Source organism: Haplochromis burtoni, unplaced genomic scaffold (genome assembly GCF_018398535.1).
Source record: "Haplochromis burtoni strain Fernald_Lab_line unplaced genomic scaffold, NCSU_Asbu1 Contig_651, whole genome shotgun sequence".
Taxonomy (NCBI): Eukaryota; Metazoa; Chordata; class Actinopteri; order Cichliformes; family Cichlidae; genus Haplochromis; species Haplochromis burtoni.
Window position 1 is genome coordinate 93,526 of NW_024583012.1, and position 14,062 is coordinate 107,587.

Here is a 14,062-nt window from a genome sequence, read left to right on the forward strand (position 1 = left end):
TATGCCATATATATCCAAACTGATGCTTCCTGTCTCGTCACACTGACACAGTCTTCCTATATGAATGGCAGCCAGGCACAGGGGGCCACAAGCCAGTGCGCTGCTAGTGTCTGCACATGCCCGGATAAATGGGGAGGGTCCTGACGTAACATGCAGATCAGCTTGTTTTGGTTTTTAAACGCCTGAACGCTCTCTAGCATTCACACTCTGCATCAGAAAGCAACCTGGGATTCAGACTGGAGTGGGATTAAAGTGATGATGAGATCACCTGATCTACCTGCCTGAGCTGCAGCCAATCAACAATCACCTGTGGTGCTGCTGGCCAACAGTGCACATGCAGAGATGGGACAAAGTACTGACGGCTGTATGAGACTGGACAATGAGGTGGGAGAGAAGGACGTATCTTTATACACTGATTGCAGACATGATGGAAATGTTAAGAAAACGGAAGGATTACTTCATCTTCTTCATGCTCATTTATCCAGCTAAGTAAATCCCCAACAGCTGATTCTGGCTGTGAGCTCAGTTCCTTGATCATTAACATGCAAAGGAACTGAGCTCACATTGTTCAGTGGGCTGGTTTCAGTCATTGTGCAAATGTCCTGTTTCTAAGGTTGAAACCTGCAATCACTGAGACTGAAGAAGCCACCTGATGATGATGATGATGATGAAACGTTTCTCCACTGAAAGCGTCCAGATGAACAGAATCAACTTTTGGGGATTACTTCCATCATCTTCCTCCGTTCATGAGGAGCAGCTCATGAATGGACGTCCAGAGTAAGCAAGAAGTCTGGGTGGAAAGCCAACTGGTCCAAATCCATATGGAGGTAGAGGGATTTCTGAGTGAGAAGGCAGTAGGCTTTGTAGCCAGACTCATCCCTGAGACTGAAGCCATACCCAAGCCATGGAGAAGGAACCAGGGCATTTGTGTGATTGTCTCAGTCCTCAGGAATGTTTTCCCTAAATTCTTGGGGATCAACATATTTATTCTTTTTATTTTTTGGCAGATGTGAGAGAAGCTTTTGCATCGATTTTGGTCAGCAGTGATTTTCACCTTGGACCTCTCCTGTCGATGGTAGAAAGTTCCACAAGTCACCCGTAACTGCTATTCTGCAAAGGTGTCAGTCCCCTCAGAATCACAATCACGATTATTGGCCAGGTGTATGCGCAAACACAAGGAGTTTGGTTCTGATCGATGGTGTCTCTCAAGCACAACAATGTAAAACAATATGTAAACGACACGGTACACACACGCAAATATACAGGATTACAGAAATAAATACCACGGAGTCTGCATTAAGTGCAGTTGCAGTCTAGCAGTGTGACAGTTTAACTTTTTAGGAGGGAGATGGCGAGGGGAAAGAAACTTCCTGTGTCGGGGGGTCCTGGTCTGCAGGCTTCTGCACCGTCTGCCAGCAGGTCAAAGAGTCTGTGTCCAGGGTGTGAGGGGTCTGTGATGGTCTGCCCGTTTCCTGGTTACTGAGAGGTCACCCCAAAGAGCTGATAAACCTACTCTGTACATGTTTGACATCGAGCTCATTAACAGCAGTAACTTACTTACCCTGGGTCTACGTGCAGAAATGTTCGGCAAAGCAAGGAAATGGGATCCAGGCTGGAGGATTAGAGTTACCAGAAGCAAAAGTAAGTGGGTATACAGCACAGCTACAAGTACCCGAGTATCTTGCAGGGCAATCACGATGAAGATGATGACAGACGGGAGAAGTGCCTGACATCAAGAAATCTTATCAGTAGCTAGAAAAGGTAGATCTACAGCACGGAGGCTGTCAACAGGATCCACGTTTCAGGCTGGTTGTGCAAAGGATGCTCCAGAGACGGTTCAGTGTAGTAATAGGATGCAAGCTGGGATACCTTTCACAACGTGAGGAGATCTTAGGTCTTAGTAGTATTAGGAACCTGCACATCTTCAGGGCACAGAGTGCAGACCAGGAACAGCTAAGATGCTGTGCAGAACCATCAAATGCTGCAAACCAATCCGCATGGTTTAAATTAGCATAGAAAGGTGGTAAAGAGTAGAAGAATGCAGGTTAACACCAGAGGGGGAGCAGTTAGCAGCATGCGGACAGGCAAACCTCGGCTGGTTATCCGCCATCAAAGCCTCTCAGTCTCATGTGCAGTGAGATGTTGCACTGTCAGGATACTTTGTTCATCCTCAGGGACATCATGTGGGTCACGGTTGCTCCACTACAGCAGCAGTAACACAAACAGGAGGTCAAAGCCGCTACTGCAGTAAGTACACAGGCCAGATGTGACTGGAGTGAACGTCATGTGCTGCAGCACTCACACTGGTGTCTGTGCTGCTGAGGCGGCCCCACGGACAGCTGCGTCTGCGCGTGTCAAAGTGCGGCGGCGCAGTGATTGGCTGAAAATGACATCATCCAGTCCAGATCTATTGTTGGAAAGTTGATGAGCTCATCGTTGAGAATCCAGTGTGAGAAACACAGTGAGGAGGAAGGAGGACCTCGCTGCAGCGCAGCAGCTGACACCTCAGTAAGTACGCGTGGATACAGCACGGATGCACCGTGGTGCAAAAGAGGAAACGCACACTGTTTGAATATTTGTCTTCTAAGAACTGGTCACAGGACGTTTCACGCAGCGGATTTCTTTCCTACGGGTGTCGCCTGTGGTGCTGCAGGTATGGTCTTGTCTCGGGACAGAGAGATGGAGCGGCCCCCGCTGTCCGTCATCCTACCGCAGCTCTACCTCGGAGCAGAGAGCGACGTGACGCAGGTAGGAAGAGGACCCGTGCTGTCGCTATCAAAGACATAATGTCGCAATAACAGCTCCTGTGCAATGCTCTCACACAGCACAGCAGCACACGCGTGGCTGATGTGGACATTAAATAACATGAACTTACAGCTGCGCATGCTCACGTAAATCTGTTGCCTACTGAGCAGATCATTACTTCATGTGCAATATTATTATATTACCTTATTTTTAAACAATTCAAATATTTCACAAATTACGTGTGAAATATTTTTCTTAAGCACTTTGAGTGATTCTTTAATTTGTAACAAATAAAAAAATAGTGAAGTAAAAAGTTAAAAGTGCTCTAAACAATTACCAACATTAATATGTACACAGAGATGATCACAGTTTATATGTGAGGTAGAGCACAGACAGCCAAGTTTCACTGTGAACTCTCGTACAGCAGAAACAAAGCGTGTGTGTGTGTGTGTGTGTAGGACCAGCTGGCCTCGCTGGGTATCTCCTATGTGCTGAGTGTGAGTCGCTGTAGCCCCCAGCCCTCCTTCCTGCCTGGTTCCAGGTATCTCCGCATTCCTATTGATGACTCTCTGTGGGATAACCTGCTGCCCTGGATCCCACAGGCTCTGCATTTCATTGGTAAGGCCTCACTCTCACATTACAGCAATAGAACAAGATTACCTCAGATTTCTAATGCACATGATCACTAAACACTCACCATGTTGTCATCATTGTGTTTGAACAATGCTTTACTTCTGTGACAGTGCAAGACGTTTGCATTCACGGCTCTATGCAGTCGGTTGAGTTAGCAGTGGCAATACGATAGAAGCTGCAGGCTATGAACCCTCATGCACAAGTCATGACGTTGTTTTTTAGATTTATTTTCATCTATCCATCTTCATCCGCTTTATCCGGGGCCGGGTCGCGGGGGCAGCAGCCTAAGCAAAGAGGCCCAGACCTCCCTCTCCCCAGCCACCTCCTCCAGCTTATCCGGGGGAATACCAAGGCGTTCCCAGGCCAGCCGAGAGATATAATCTCTCCAGCGTGTCCTGGGTCTGCCCCGGGGCCTCCTCAATTTTTAAATATTTATTATTGAATTTTTGTTTTCAAAAATGTAATTTGCAGTGTGGTTAGCTTTAGCCAATACAGCAGCTCTGTGTCCCGCTCGGCTGACTGTCACTATGCACTGTGTGTTCAGACGTAGCCATGTCGTCGGGGGCTTCGGTGCTGGTGCACTGTGCAGCAGGAATCTCCCGCTCCCCAGCTCTGGCTGTTGCCTATGTCATGTACAGTCTGGAAATGGACCTGGACCATGCTTACAGGTATGGCTAGTAGCACAAATTCATCCTGCAGAGGGGACTGAGCTCAACTTTGTCAAATAACATAAGAACACTGAAGAAGCCTTATTGATTTCCTTTCTAAAGCTGAACATGAGTTATTTAACTTACAGCTATCAGAGGTTTTCTGGCACTTTCACCACTCCGGTGAAATGAAGTTAACTCTGCTTATGAGTTTAAGTATTTGTGGTCTTGACAGTTGGAGACTTTTACCCATGAAAGACTTTCTCTAAACAGTCCACAGCACATGGTATTCACACTTTTATCTACAACAGTCAACAACTCCAGAGAACAATGGATGCACACCTTTGTAAAGGAACCAGTATACATAAGTCATGTTTTAGGACTTCTCCTCTCAAAGACCCATATTTTGATATACATCAGAGGATCCAGATATTCCTGCCTTAACAAGTATTCACATGCAGTTGTTGGAAATGTTTATCTTGCAGGCTGCAGTTGTTTCCTTCCCAGCTGTGTAAATCTGCACCTGTCTTAATCTTGACAGATCTCCTTTGTCCCACTGTTCTGAGTCTCGATGCATTAGGCTTGTCAGAGGAAACGAGCAGATGTAGTCAGTCCTGATCAATAACAAGAAGGCTTTGTGAAGTTACAAGACATTATAGCAGCTTGAACACTTGCTAAACCTCTGTTAGCGTATGTATGCACTCTATATCAGCATTATCGAGACATTCAGTACACTCCAATGAGCATCTATTCACCTGTTATTCCTGTTTATTGTCGTACAGCCTGTAATACTGTGGTAACTGTCCCTGTAGCTCATTGCAGAGTACTACCTAGACTCAGTGTGACGTGTGAAATACTAGCAACAATAACCCACATCCTTTCTGTCCCCTTATAAGGTTTGTGAAAGAGCGCCGGCCCTCCATTTCCCCAAACTTCAACTTCCTGGGTCAGCTGCAGCACTTGCAGGGTGCTCTGAGCCAAAAGTCGCGTGGCCACGACCTCCTCATCCAGCAGCTGGCCAGTTGCCTGCCACCTGCTAACGACAGTGTGAACCTCTCTCACAGCAGTCAGAACAGTAACTGTCAAGCTAAGAGCGTCACCGCAGACTCAGCTCAGCACAAAGACAAAGCCCAGCAGAGACGCTGGCTGTCAGAGAGCCCTGACAACAAGCAGCAGCAACTGCGGGCTCCTGAGTTGCCTCCCCATCGTGACCTGCAGCCTGTGCAGAAACCATCGGAGGTTTCAGCTTCCCGTCCCTGTGAGCCTATCAACCCAACACTAAAGGCCACCCAACTACAACTCCCATCAGGCTCTGCTTCTCTCTTAGAGAAACGTAAAAGCCTTACCCTCTCTTTGACCCCTTTGGGAATATGCCCTTCCTCCACAGCAAACGAGAGGCAACAAGAAAAAATGGTCGAGAGCAGGAAGACTGGCGAGAGCGCCGAGGTGAAGAGTTACCCTGGCTCCTACAGGCAGGCAGAGGCTATCCACAGGAAGCAGCGTCTCTCTGTCAGCCAGCACAGCAGAGCTGAGGTCAAGGAAAAGGGCCTGCTCTCACCTTTCAGCGTCACTCTCAACAAGCTGCTGGGTTGGGGGGAAAGGATACTGCTAGGAGGTGTTTTTGTGCACCCTGTGCAGGTGGGACAGCCCGCACTGCCTTACAGGTGCTGAGGATACAAGGAAGCAGGTGGAAGGAGTTATCTGTGCATGTTTGTCAGAAGAAACCAAACTACACAGCTGATGTGCACGTGTAGTGAAAGAACTAATGTCTATTTATTTATTTATTTGTTGCAGAGTTGAATCTAAATGAGCTGAAAACACAAAAAGCACCCGTTTATCATATTGTACTTTGTCATATTGTTGTTTATCATATTGTTGTTTATCATTGCACAGCGATCCCTGTTTCTGTTGTTTTTAAATGTAGTTGTTGAAAGGCTTTTGCCACAATGGTTTGTAATGTATTTACTGACGAATAAAGAGGACATTTTAACCATGTGTGTTTGCCTGTTTCTCAGTGTGAAGGGACTCGCCAGCCTCTCCACCCAGTAAGCAGAGGGTTGCATAGAAACACAAGCATGCAGTGCTTTGAAGTGCCACAGTGAGCCAAGACTTTGGAGGTTTGCTAAAAAACTATTTGGACAAATATTCGTGTCAAAGCAGATCGGACCACAGTGGGTTTAAAAGCAAGTATGTGGATAAAGGGCAGACTTTCAGCTTGCATTCGAGGGCTTTAACAAAAGTGTAGTGTGAACAGGAACTGCATCCACTTTTATACAAGTTCCCACTTTGAGAGGCTCACAAATAACTGGGCGAACTAACATAGTGCAAATCCGTTTCCTGCCAGGTCTTTACCTCAGCGCCCTCAGCTGTTGCTTCTTTGTGCATCTTTAACAACACTGCAACCATTGAGCATGTCCTATTTAGTTGTGTTGCTGCTTTGCTTCAGGCCGTTTTCATTGTGAAGCTGCGCAGTATCACTTCACTGCGTGTTTACTTTGCCGTAACACACCTTCGGGATTTTCCACGCTGGAATTTCAGACGCTTCATTGTGTTATTAAAGCAGTTTGGTTCAGTTTCAAAGGGCGAATAACATCTTGTACAAAGTTTCACATCCGTTTAATCAGTGTCGTAAGTTCTCACGCTGCACGGGCACGTCTGTTAGGTAGGAATGATGTCGTCACGGATGCTCCGGTGACCGAATAAGGAAGCTGACACCCGAAAGATTAGTTTCAGAGTAGTTTTTAATTTGAAGCAGGCGAAGGCTGCCGTGTGTTTGTCCTCGCGTGGGGAAAGTCACCGCCGCCTCTGACATCAGTGTGATGTAGTTGCTGCTGTAGTTTCTTGAGGAAAGAGAAAAGAGGAAGCAGTTCCGCCCAGAAGCTGACTGGAGGCCGACGAGAAAAGAGGCGAAAAAAGAAAAGAAAAGGCGACGGCGATCTGCTACAGTCCCGCTGTAAGGCCCAACTCAAAGCAGACCCGTCGGTGCGTGTTATTGTGCTGCGTGGACAGTGGGACTCCGTCAGGACTTTGCTTTACAGGTGTGGCCCCGAGTCCGTCGTTCGCACACCAAACTTCAGTTTTGAAAACCGTCCATGTTGGTGTCTCCTTACAGTTAGCAGGCTTGCTGCGAGACCGGGATTTAACGCGCCCTGAGGTCCTGTTGTGAGCTCGGAGAGGTTCTGGTCCGGACTGAAAATGAGTGGAGACGAGGAAAGATTCAAACTGGTCGTTGTGGGGGGAGGAGGAGTGGGAAAGAGCGCCCTTACCATCCAGTTCATCCAGGTACTGACTCCACAACACGTGTAGAACATACTGTGGACCTCTCTGTAGGTTAATGCGTCGATCCACTGGTGGTCGATCCACTGGTGGGTCGTTATTGAGCGGTTATTTCCACGAACTCAACCTTGTCAAGGTTCAACAAGTGACCTGCATTTGGAACAGATGAGCTGTTGGTGGTTAATGGTTCACCACTAAAGTCTTATTCAGCTGTTGAGCAGCAGTTAAACTAAAACAAACACCAGCAGGCTTCTCCCTCCAGATGAAGTCATTCATTGTTAGAATCACAATAAAAGCAGTCAAGACTTTAGTTACGCATCTGAAACCACCTCTGCTCATATTTAACTTGTGTATCTGTACTTGATGGTGCTTGACTGCTGCAACAGTGTTTAGCCTGGTGTTGGTAAACTGATGTACTGAGGGAGGAAACAGAAGGATGTAAACTTTGCTGGGTATAAATGACAGGTTACTGTTAGATGACGGCTGGGGAACATCGTGATGTCACAACCTCCAGGGACAAAGTTGAGCAGGAGTGCCAAGTTTAGGTTGCTCAGTTCCTGATCATACAGGAGAGTAGATGGAGAAAGAAACAGGGGTTATCTATGAAACACAGTATAGTGTGACAGTAGATTTCCATTTGAAATATTTTTAAATACTTAAACTCTAAACATGTTACCAGTGCACTTCAGTAAGTTGGGTACCTTCCACCCCGGTTCTGTTAATGTGTCGCTGGGAATTGTTCCGTTCTGAGTCGGTGCTTCTGCTTCCACACTGTATGGTAAGTTTCTTCATTACCTCGGGCAAGCTTTTGTTGCACTCTGTTTAACACAGAAAGGTCTGCATTAAACTGGCTGCCTAATGAACGGCTGTAGTACAGTCACTGAGCACTGTAGCAGTAAATAGTGGATTATAGAACACTGAAGGAGAAGTACGGACGTGGTTACATATTCAGTCTAAACTTAATAATTCTCTGGGCACTTTTCATCATTTTTGCTGCGTCACTTTTGTTCTCGCCAGCTGTGAGTAATATAAATAAATGCCTGTTAGGCACTAGGCTTGGTTATGAGAGGTGTAAAACAAGCCAAGCTGTTCACAGTGTAGTGTTGATGTTAATAACTCGGAGTGTGTTCCACAGTCGTACTTTGTGTCCGACTACGACCCCACCATTGAAGACTCCTACACCAAGATCTGTACCGTGGATGGAAAGGAGACCCGGCTTGACAGTAAGACATTACACTGGAGATATACATGTCCTAATTCACACAGTGTCAGAGTAATTGCAGGGTTTGGAAAAAACTTTGTGTGAAAACAAAGGGTGTGTTACATTGTGATGTGATAGAGGCAGTGTGTTTGCTCTCTGGATGTTTCATTTCCCTTGTTAGGACTTGTTAGTGGGCTGGTGCTGTCAGGGTGGTGTGCTGGGCCACGCTGTTCTTTCACCACTTATTTGTGAATCATCAGACGCAGCAGAGGTGCTGTTTGTAAGACTCTTCCTCACCCTTCACAAACATCACACTTACCCTAATTGATACAGTTTAGCGATTTTTTTTTTTGGTGAATGCAACAGTAGAGAATCGGTTTTAGTGAAACCACTAAGAAAAACACTTGTTTCCTTAGTGGGTGATTTTTATAACACAGAACAAGTGAAACTTCAGCTTAATGTTACAGATGTTCTGTTAGCAGTATAGGTCACCATGTATACACTATATTTGGAAAAGGTTTATTCTGTTCATCTGGACGTTTTCAGTGGTGGTTTTCATCCAGGTGTTTATAAGGTTGGAAACCTGCCGTCAGCTGAGACTGAAGACGTCAGCTGGATGATGACGAAACGTTTCACACACTGAAAATATCCAGATGAACAGAATCAACCTTTTCAGACTTATTTACCTGGATGATTGAGCGTGCATCAAGACATGTGTACACTATATTAGCAAAATTATTTGCTAGTCTGTCTACATATGTGTACGAAGTTGGGGGACATCCTATTCCTAATCCATGGCTTTAATATGATGTCGGCTCACCGTTAGCGGCTACAGGAAGGCTTTCCACAAGGGTTAGGAGTGTGTTCATGGGAATCTTTGACCGTTGCTCCTGAAGCACATTTGTGAGGTCAGACACTGATGTTGGCTCACAGTCTCTGCTAATTCATCCCAAAGGTGTTCCCTCGCATTGAGGTCAGGACTCTTTGCAGGCCAGTCACGTTCTTCCATCCGTGTAATGCAATAACTTGCTTTGTGACTGGTGCATAGTCATCTTGGAATGGGGAGGGGCTAGGGCTGTTCGATATAACGATATGTATCTGACAATATGAAAACATCTATCGTTTCATTTTACGCTATCGTTTGTTTCGTGGTGTCGCAAAATAAACTGTTTACGGCAATATTCATGGTTCTGATGGTCACTGTAGTTATTATTAATTTTCTCTCTCTCTTATATTTAATATAACCACACTACGGACGGACAAGCGCCTGTTTTTATGCGTTGTCGTTAGCAACAACGACGGTAAAACCATCGCGTGTCCGCTTGTTTATTTTCCACATAAACCTTTCACAATAAAGCTCAAGATCCTGTTGAGACTTTTCAAAATAAACGCAATCACGTGAAAAAGTATGCAGTGTTTATGGATGAGAAGTAAAAAAGAGCCGCCAGGTGCTAAAAAATAAACCTTAGACTCAAACGTTAGAACAGGCTTTTCCCCGCAGCACGCCGTGTAATAAATACAAAGAAAACGGCGGCCGTTACAACCTGTGTCTAAAAATGTGTCGTTTCATGCATCGGTTAAAACACTCGACTCCGGGTACACGGCGCCCAGCTGGAAACACTTCACCTACCCGAGATTCACAGAATTTACAGAAAATATTATTTTTTTGTGATTTATATCGTTACCGGGACGATGGAGGTTTTATATCGGGATATGAGATTTTGGTCATGTCGCACAGCCCTGGGAGGGGCCATTGTCACCTGTTCCCACAAAGTTGCGAGCATGAAGTTGTCCAAAATGTCTTGGTATGCTGAAGGATTAAGATCACTGGAACGAAGGGGCTGAGCCCAGCTTCTAAAAACAACCCTACACAATAGTCCACCGAACTTTGCATGTGGCACAATGCAGTCTAAGTAATGCTCTCCTGGTAACCACCAAACCAGGACTTATTCATACGTTTGCCAGATTAGTCATTGCAGAGAACATGTCTCCACTGCTCTAGAGTCCAGTAGTGGCGTGCTTTAATACCACTGCATCCCACGTTTTGTAATGTGCTTGGTGATGTAAGGCTTGGATGCAGTTGCTCACCCGTTCCTTGAAGCTCTGTATGTGCTGTTCTTGAGCTAATCTGAAGGCCACATGAAGTTTGGAGGTCTGTAGCAGTTGGGCCTCATCTGCTGACCCTGCTCTGACTCACCACTTTGTGTGAGTTGCTGACCTTCCTAAATGAGACACAGGTGAAACTTAAATAGTGGCTGATCAGCCCACAAAAACGCAAAAAGGGATAGAACACACAAATACCCAACTGAAACTAACATAACAAATCCCATCCCCCCCCATGATCCAGAGTTGTGGTATGGCCCAATTTGCAGGTCTCCATATAGGCTTGCTCCGCCCCTTTTCCGCCCCTGGTGGTGGCTGTAGCTCAGGTGGCAGAGCAGGTCAGCCACTAATCAGAAGGTCGGTTGTTCGATCCCAGGCTGCCTCCTGGATGCCAAATATCCTTGGGCAAGATGCTAACCCCGTGTTTGCCTACTGGTGGTGGTCAGAGGGCCCGGTGGCGCCAGTGTCCGGCAGCCTCGCCTCTGTCAGTGCGCCCCAGGGCGGCTGTGGCTACAATGTAGCTGCCATCACCAGTGTGTGAATGTGTGTGTGAATGTGTGAATGACTGAATGTAGTGTGAAGCGCTTTGGGGTCCTTAGGGACTAGAAAAGCGCTATACAAATGCAGGCCATTTACCATTTTCCACCTATTAGCTCATCACTGAGGGACTGGGAGCAGCTGAGGTAACTGAGCAAACAAAGACAGATTAAATCATAAAGACACAACAGTGTAAACTAGACTGTGCACACTTGTTTTAGAATGCAGTGTTCTGTATGTACATTAGTTCTAAATCAAAACAAATTCTTTATTATCCTGTAAATTAAATCCTGTATTTAAAGAAAGAAAAGTGTAGGTGTAGTGTTACGTGTAAGCCTCTACACTGTTTGGCAGATATTCCCACGTGTGGCTGTAACTGCAGCCATCACACTATAATACCACGTCACTGTAGAACATTTAGCAGCCAGAAAATTTCACCACTGCACTTCAGTTCAATGTCTTTTCTATAGCGCCAGTTATCTATACAACAGTTGCTTCAAAGTGCTTAAATCACGGTGAAATTCAGTGAACTCCTGAGAGCAACCCATCCTTTCACAAAGTGTCCGTAGAAGTGCTCAGCATGTTGGGTTTTATACACCTGAGGCTGTAGAAGTGATTGTACCAATGATTTGGATGGGTGAGTGAATACTTTTGGCAATAATATAGTGTATGTCTTTGAATACTATGTATGTTTTGTATTTATGTGTATATGTGATCATGTCTCTGTGTGCATCAGTCTTGGATACAGCAGGTCAGGAGGAGTTTGGTGCGATGAGGGAGCAGTACATGCGGTCTGGAGAAGGCTTTTTACTGGTGTTTGCACTCAATGACCGTGGCAGGTACGTGTGTGATGTTTGTTTGTATGTCTCTTGTATAGAGTGCTATAAAGTTATACTCTAAAGCTATGTACACATGATGTAGCGATGTGGCAGCTAGAGACCACAGGAAGCAAGTGACTGAAGTGACTGCGAGTCAGCATTAAGAATAGAATAGCCTTTTATTGTCATTGTACATGTACAAAGAAATTATGGGTGCACCATGCGCCCACCGGGGCCACGCGCCTGGGAGTGGAAAAAAAAAATAGTAGAGATATCAGGAATAAAGCGCAACCAAAAGACGTATATACAGTCTAGAGAAATATATAGCCAACAACAGAAAGGGACATGTTGGAGAGCAAAGTGCTAGGTTGGAGGTAGCACAAAGGAAAGACTTGGTCTGCATAGAGTCCATCTGTGGTTGGCCTGAAACATGAGGGTAACTGAGACCATGGCCCAGGGTACGCAGCTGTTAGTGAGTCTGGGGGTGTGGGACCCAGACTGAAGACCACTGAATACCATCGATTGAGATGTGACCTGGTAGGAAATATCTTAGAGGCTCAACTGGAACCTGGAATCTCTTCAACCAGTCATCATCTTCAAAGTGATGTGCGATGAGCAGGCTGGTTCCTGTGTAGATGCAGTTTCATTTCTAGTAATATTTCCTTAGAGAAGGATGTATAACATGACAAGTCCAGCTCTGTGAAACCAATTCTTGTGTACAGAAAGGTCCTGGTTTCCATTAGTAAGTTGTTCCTGGGTCAGGTTTCACTTCATCTTTTTTCTTCTGTTTTGGGTGCTTTTCCTCCTGGGCACTCTTATGGTCCAGCTTTTGGTTTCTAATGTATTACTTCATATAAAAGACTGTCCCCATTCTCAGGAGGAGGAGAGAACCACAACTTTAGAGTGTGATGCAAAAGCCACATTTTATTCATCTGAAACTCAATTATGGACAAGAAGGACACAAATGTAACCTCTTTGTAATAATCTGGTCCTGTGTTATCTTTTGCCCATTTACTCTCAGAGCACCTGCACACTACACTGCAGTACAGGGGGGCGTGGAGTCCTCCAGCCTGCATGTCAAAGTATCTTTGAGCAGATGGTGCACACAGTTGCCGCCAGTGCGTCACAGTGTGTGTGAATGTTATATGACTTGTAATAGAAAGTGCTTCAAGTACTTAATTAGAACTGAAAAGCTGCATCTGTAAGTCCAACACTTCAGAAGAAACTCACCGTAGCCTCTGCTGTTTGGTAATGAATCTTTTTCAGCTTCAGCCGAGGGTTGAACCAGGAACAACCACACAGTAACAAAAACAGACTATTTAACAACACAATATGTTAATATATAAGGAATAAGGAAGACTTTGTCTGGAACTATTAAAATGGATATGAAGGGCTGTTTTAATCTGTGACTGGTAATGATTTCTGTCCTTCCAACTCTCAGCTATCATGAAGTCCAGAAGTTCCACACCCAGATCCTGAGAGTGAAAGACAGAGATGATTTTCCCATGGTGCTGGTTGGAAACAAGGCAGACCTGGAACAGCAAAGAGTGGTAACTAACAACAACCGATACTCCTCTATAATGTCATTTTTCTTCTATTCCAGATCTACTGCAGAAGGGAAGTTCTGGAATCTCAACAGTTTAGGAGATATCTGCAGTTTTATAAACAACTTTTCTGGCTTAGTCTCATTTATTCCACAAATTATTATACAAGCAGAATCAACTCCCGTAACTCAGGAGCTCGAGGCATCCACTTATCAAATGTCCAAGGTTCCAATTCCTGTAATCTGACAGTTAAAGTGTGCCTGTGACAATGAGCCTGCACCCCAAATTACTAAAAATAATATAGAGGAAGATTGGAAAATACAGATGCCAGTCCATTTACTCTATTAATAATTGGACCACTGGTCCTGAAAGGACTGGAAAACCACAGCTCAACAACGTACAGACGTGGACAAAACTGTTGGGACCCTTCAGTCAATGAAAGAAAAACTCATAATGCTCACAGAAATAACGTTAATCTGACAAAAGTACAAATAAATACAAATTCGATGAATGTTAACCAATGAAAGTCAGACCATGCTTCAACAGAATTATTTAAAA

The 14,062-nt window shown here is 45.2% G+C and overlaps 2 protein-coding genes across 6 annotated transcripts in view; both read left to right on the top strand.

Annotated features, from left to right (window-relative positions):
• Positions 1 to 2,320: 2,320 nt before the first annotated feature.
• On the top strand, positions 2,321 to 6,015 carry si:ch211-195b15.8 (tyrosine-protein phosphatase vhp-1). Of its 3 annotated transcripts, none has more exons than XM_005949537.3 (5): positions 2,397 to 2,508; positions 2,654 to 2,748; positions 3,204 to 3,363; positions 3,923 to 4,046; positions 4,922 to 6,015. In XM_005949537.3, exons 2-5 carry the CDS (start codon positions 2,656 to 2,658, stop codon positions 5,694 to 5,696), a joined length of 1,152 nt encoding a protein of 383 aa, XP_005949599.1. In that variant the 5' UTR covers positions 2,397 to 2,508; positions 2,654 to 2,655; the 3' UTR covers positions 5,697 to 6,015. The 3 variants fall into 3 exon arrangements, with proteins under 3 accessions (XP_005949597.1, XP_005949599.1, XP_005949598.1); XM_005949536.3 differs by having other exon boundaries at positions 2,420 to 2,508; positions 2,589 to 2,748; XM_005949535.3 differs by having other exon boundaries at positions 2,321 to 2,748.
• A 287-nt stretch (positions 6,016 to 6,302) lies between these two features.
• The window catches only part of rras (RAS related), a 12,770-nt gene continuing 5,010 nt past the window's right edge, over positions 6,303 to 14,062 (top strand). Inside the window, exons 1-5 of one of the 3 annotated variants that reach the window (XM_005949533.3) lie at positions 6,312 to 7,063; positions 7,138 to 7,307; positions 8,437 to 8,524; positions 11,879 to 11,981; positions 13,402 to 13,510. In XM_005949533.3, the coding sequence (XP_005949595.1) occupies positions 7,221 to 7,307; positions 8,437 to 8,524; positions 11,879 to 11,981; positions 13,402 to 13,510 (387 nt within the window). In that variant the 5' untranslated portion in view covers positions 6,312 to 7,063; positions 7,138 to 7,220. The other 2 variants (XM_005949532.3, XM_005949534.3) reach the window with 2 other exon arrangements.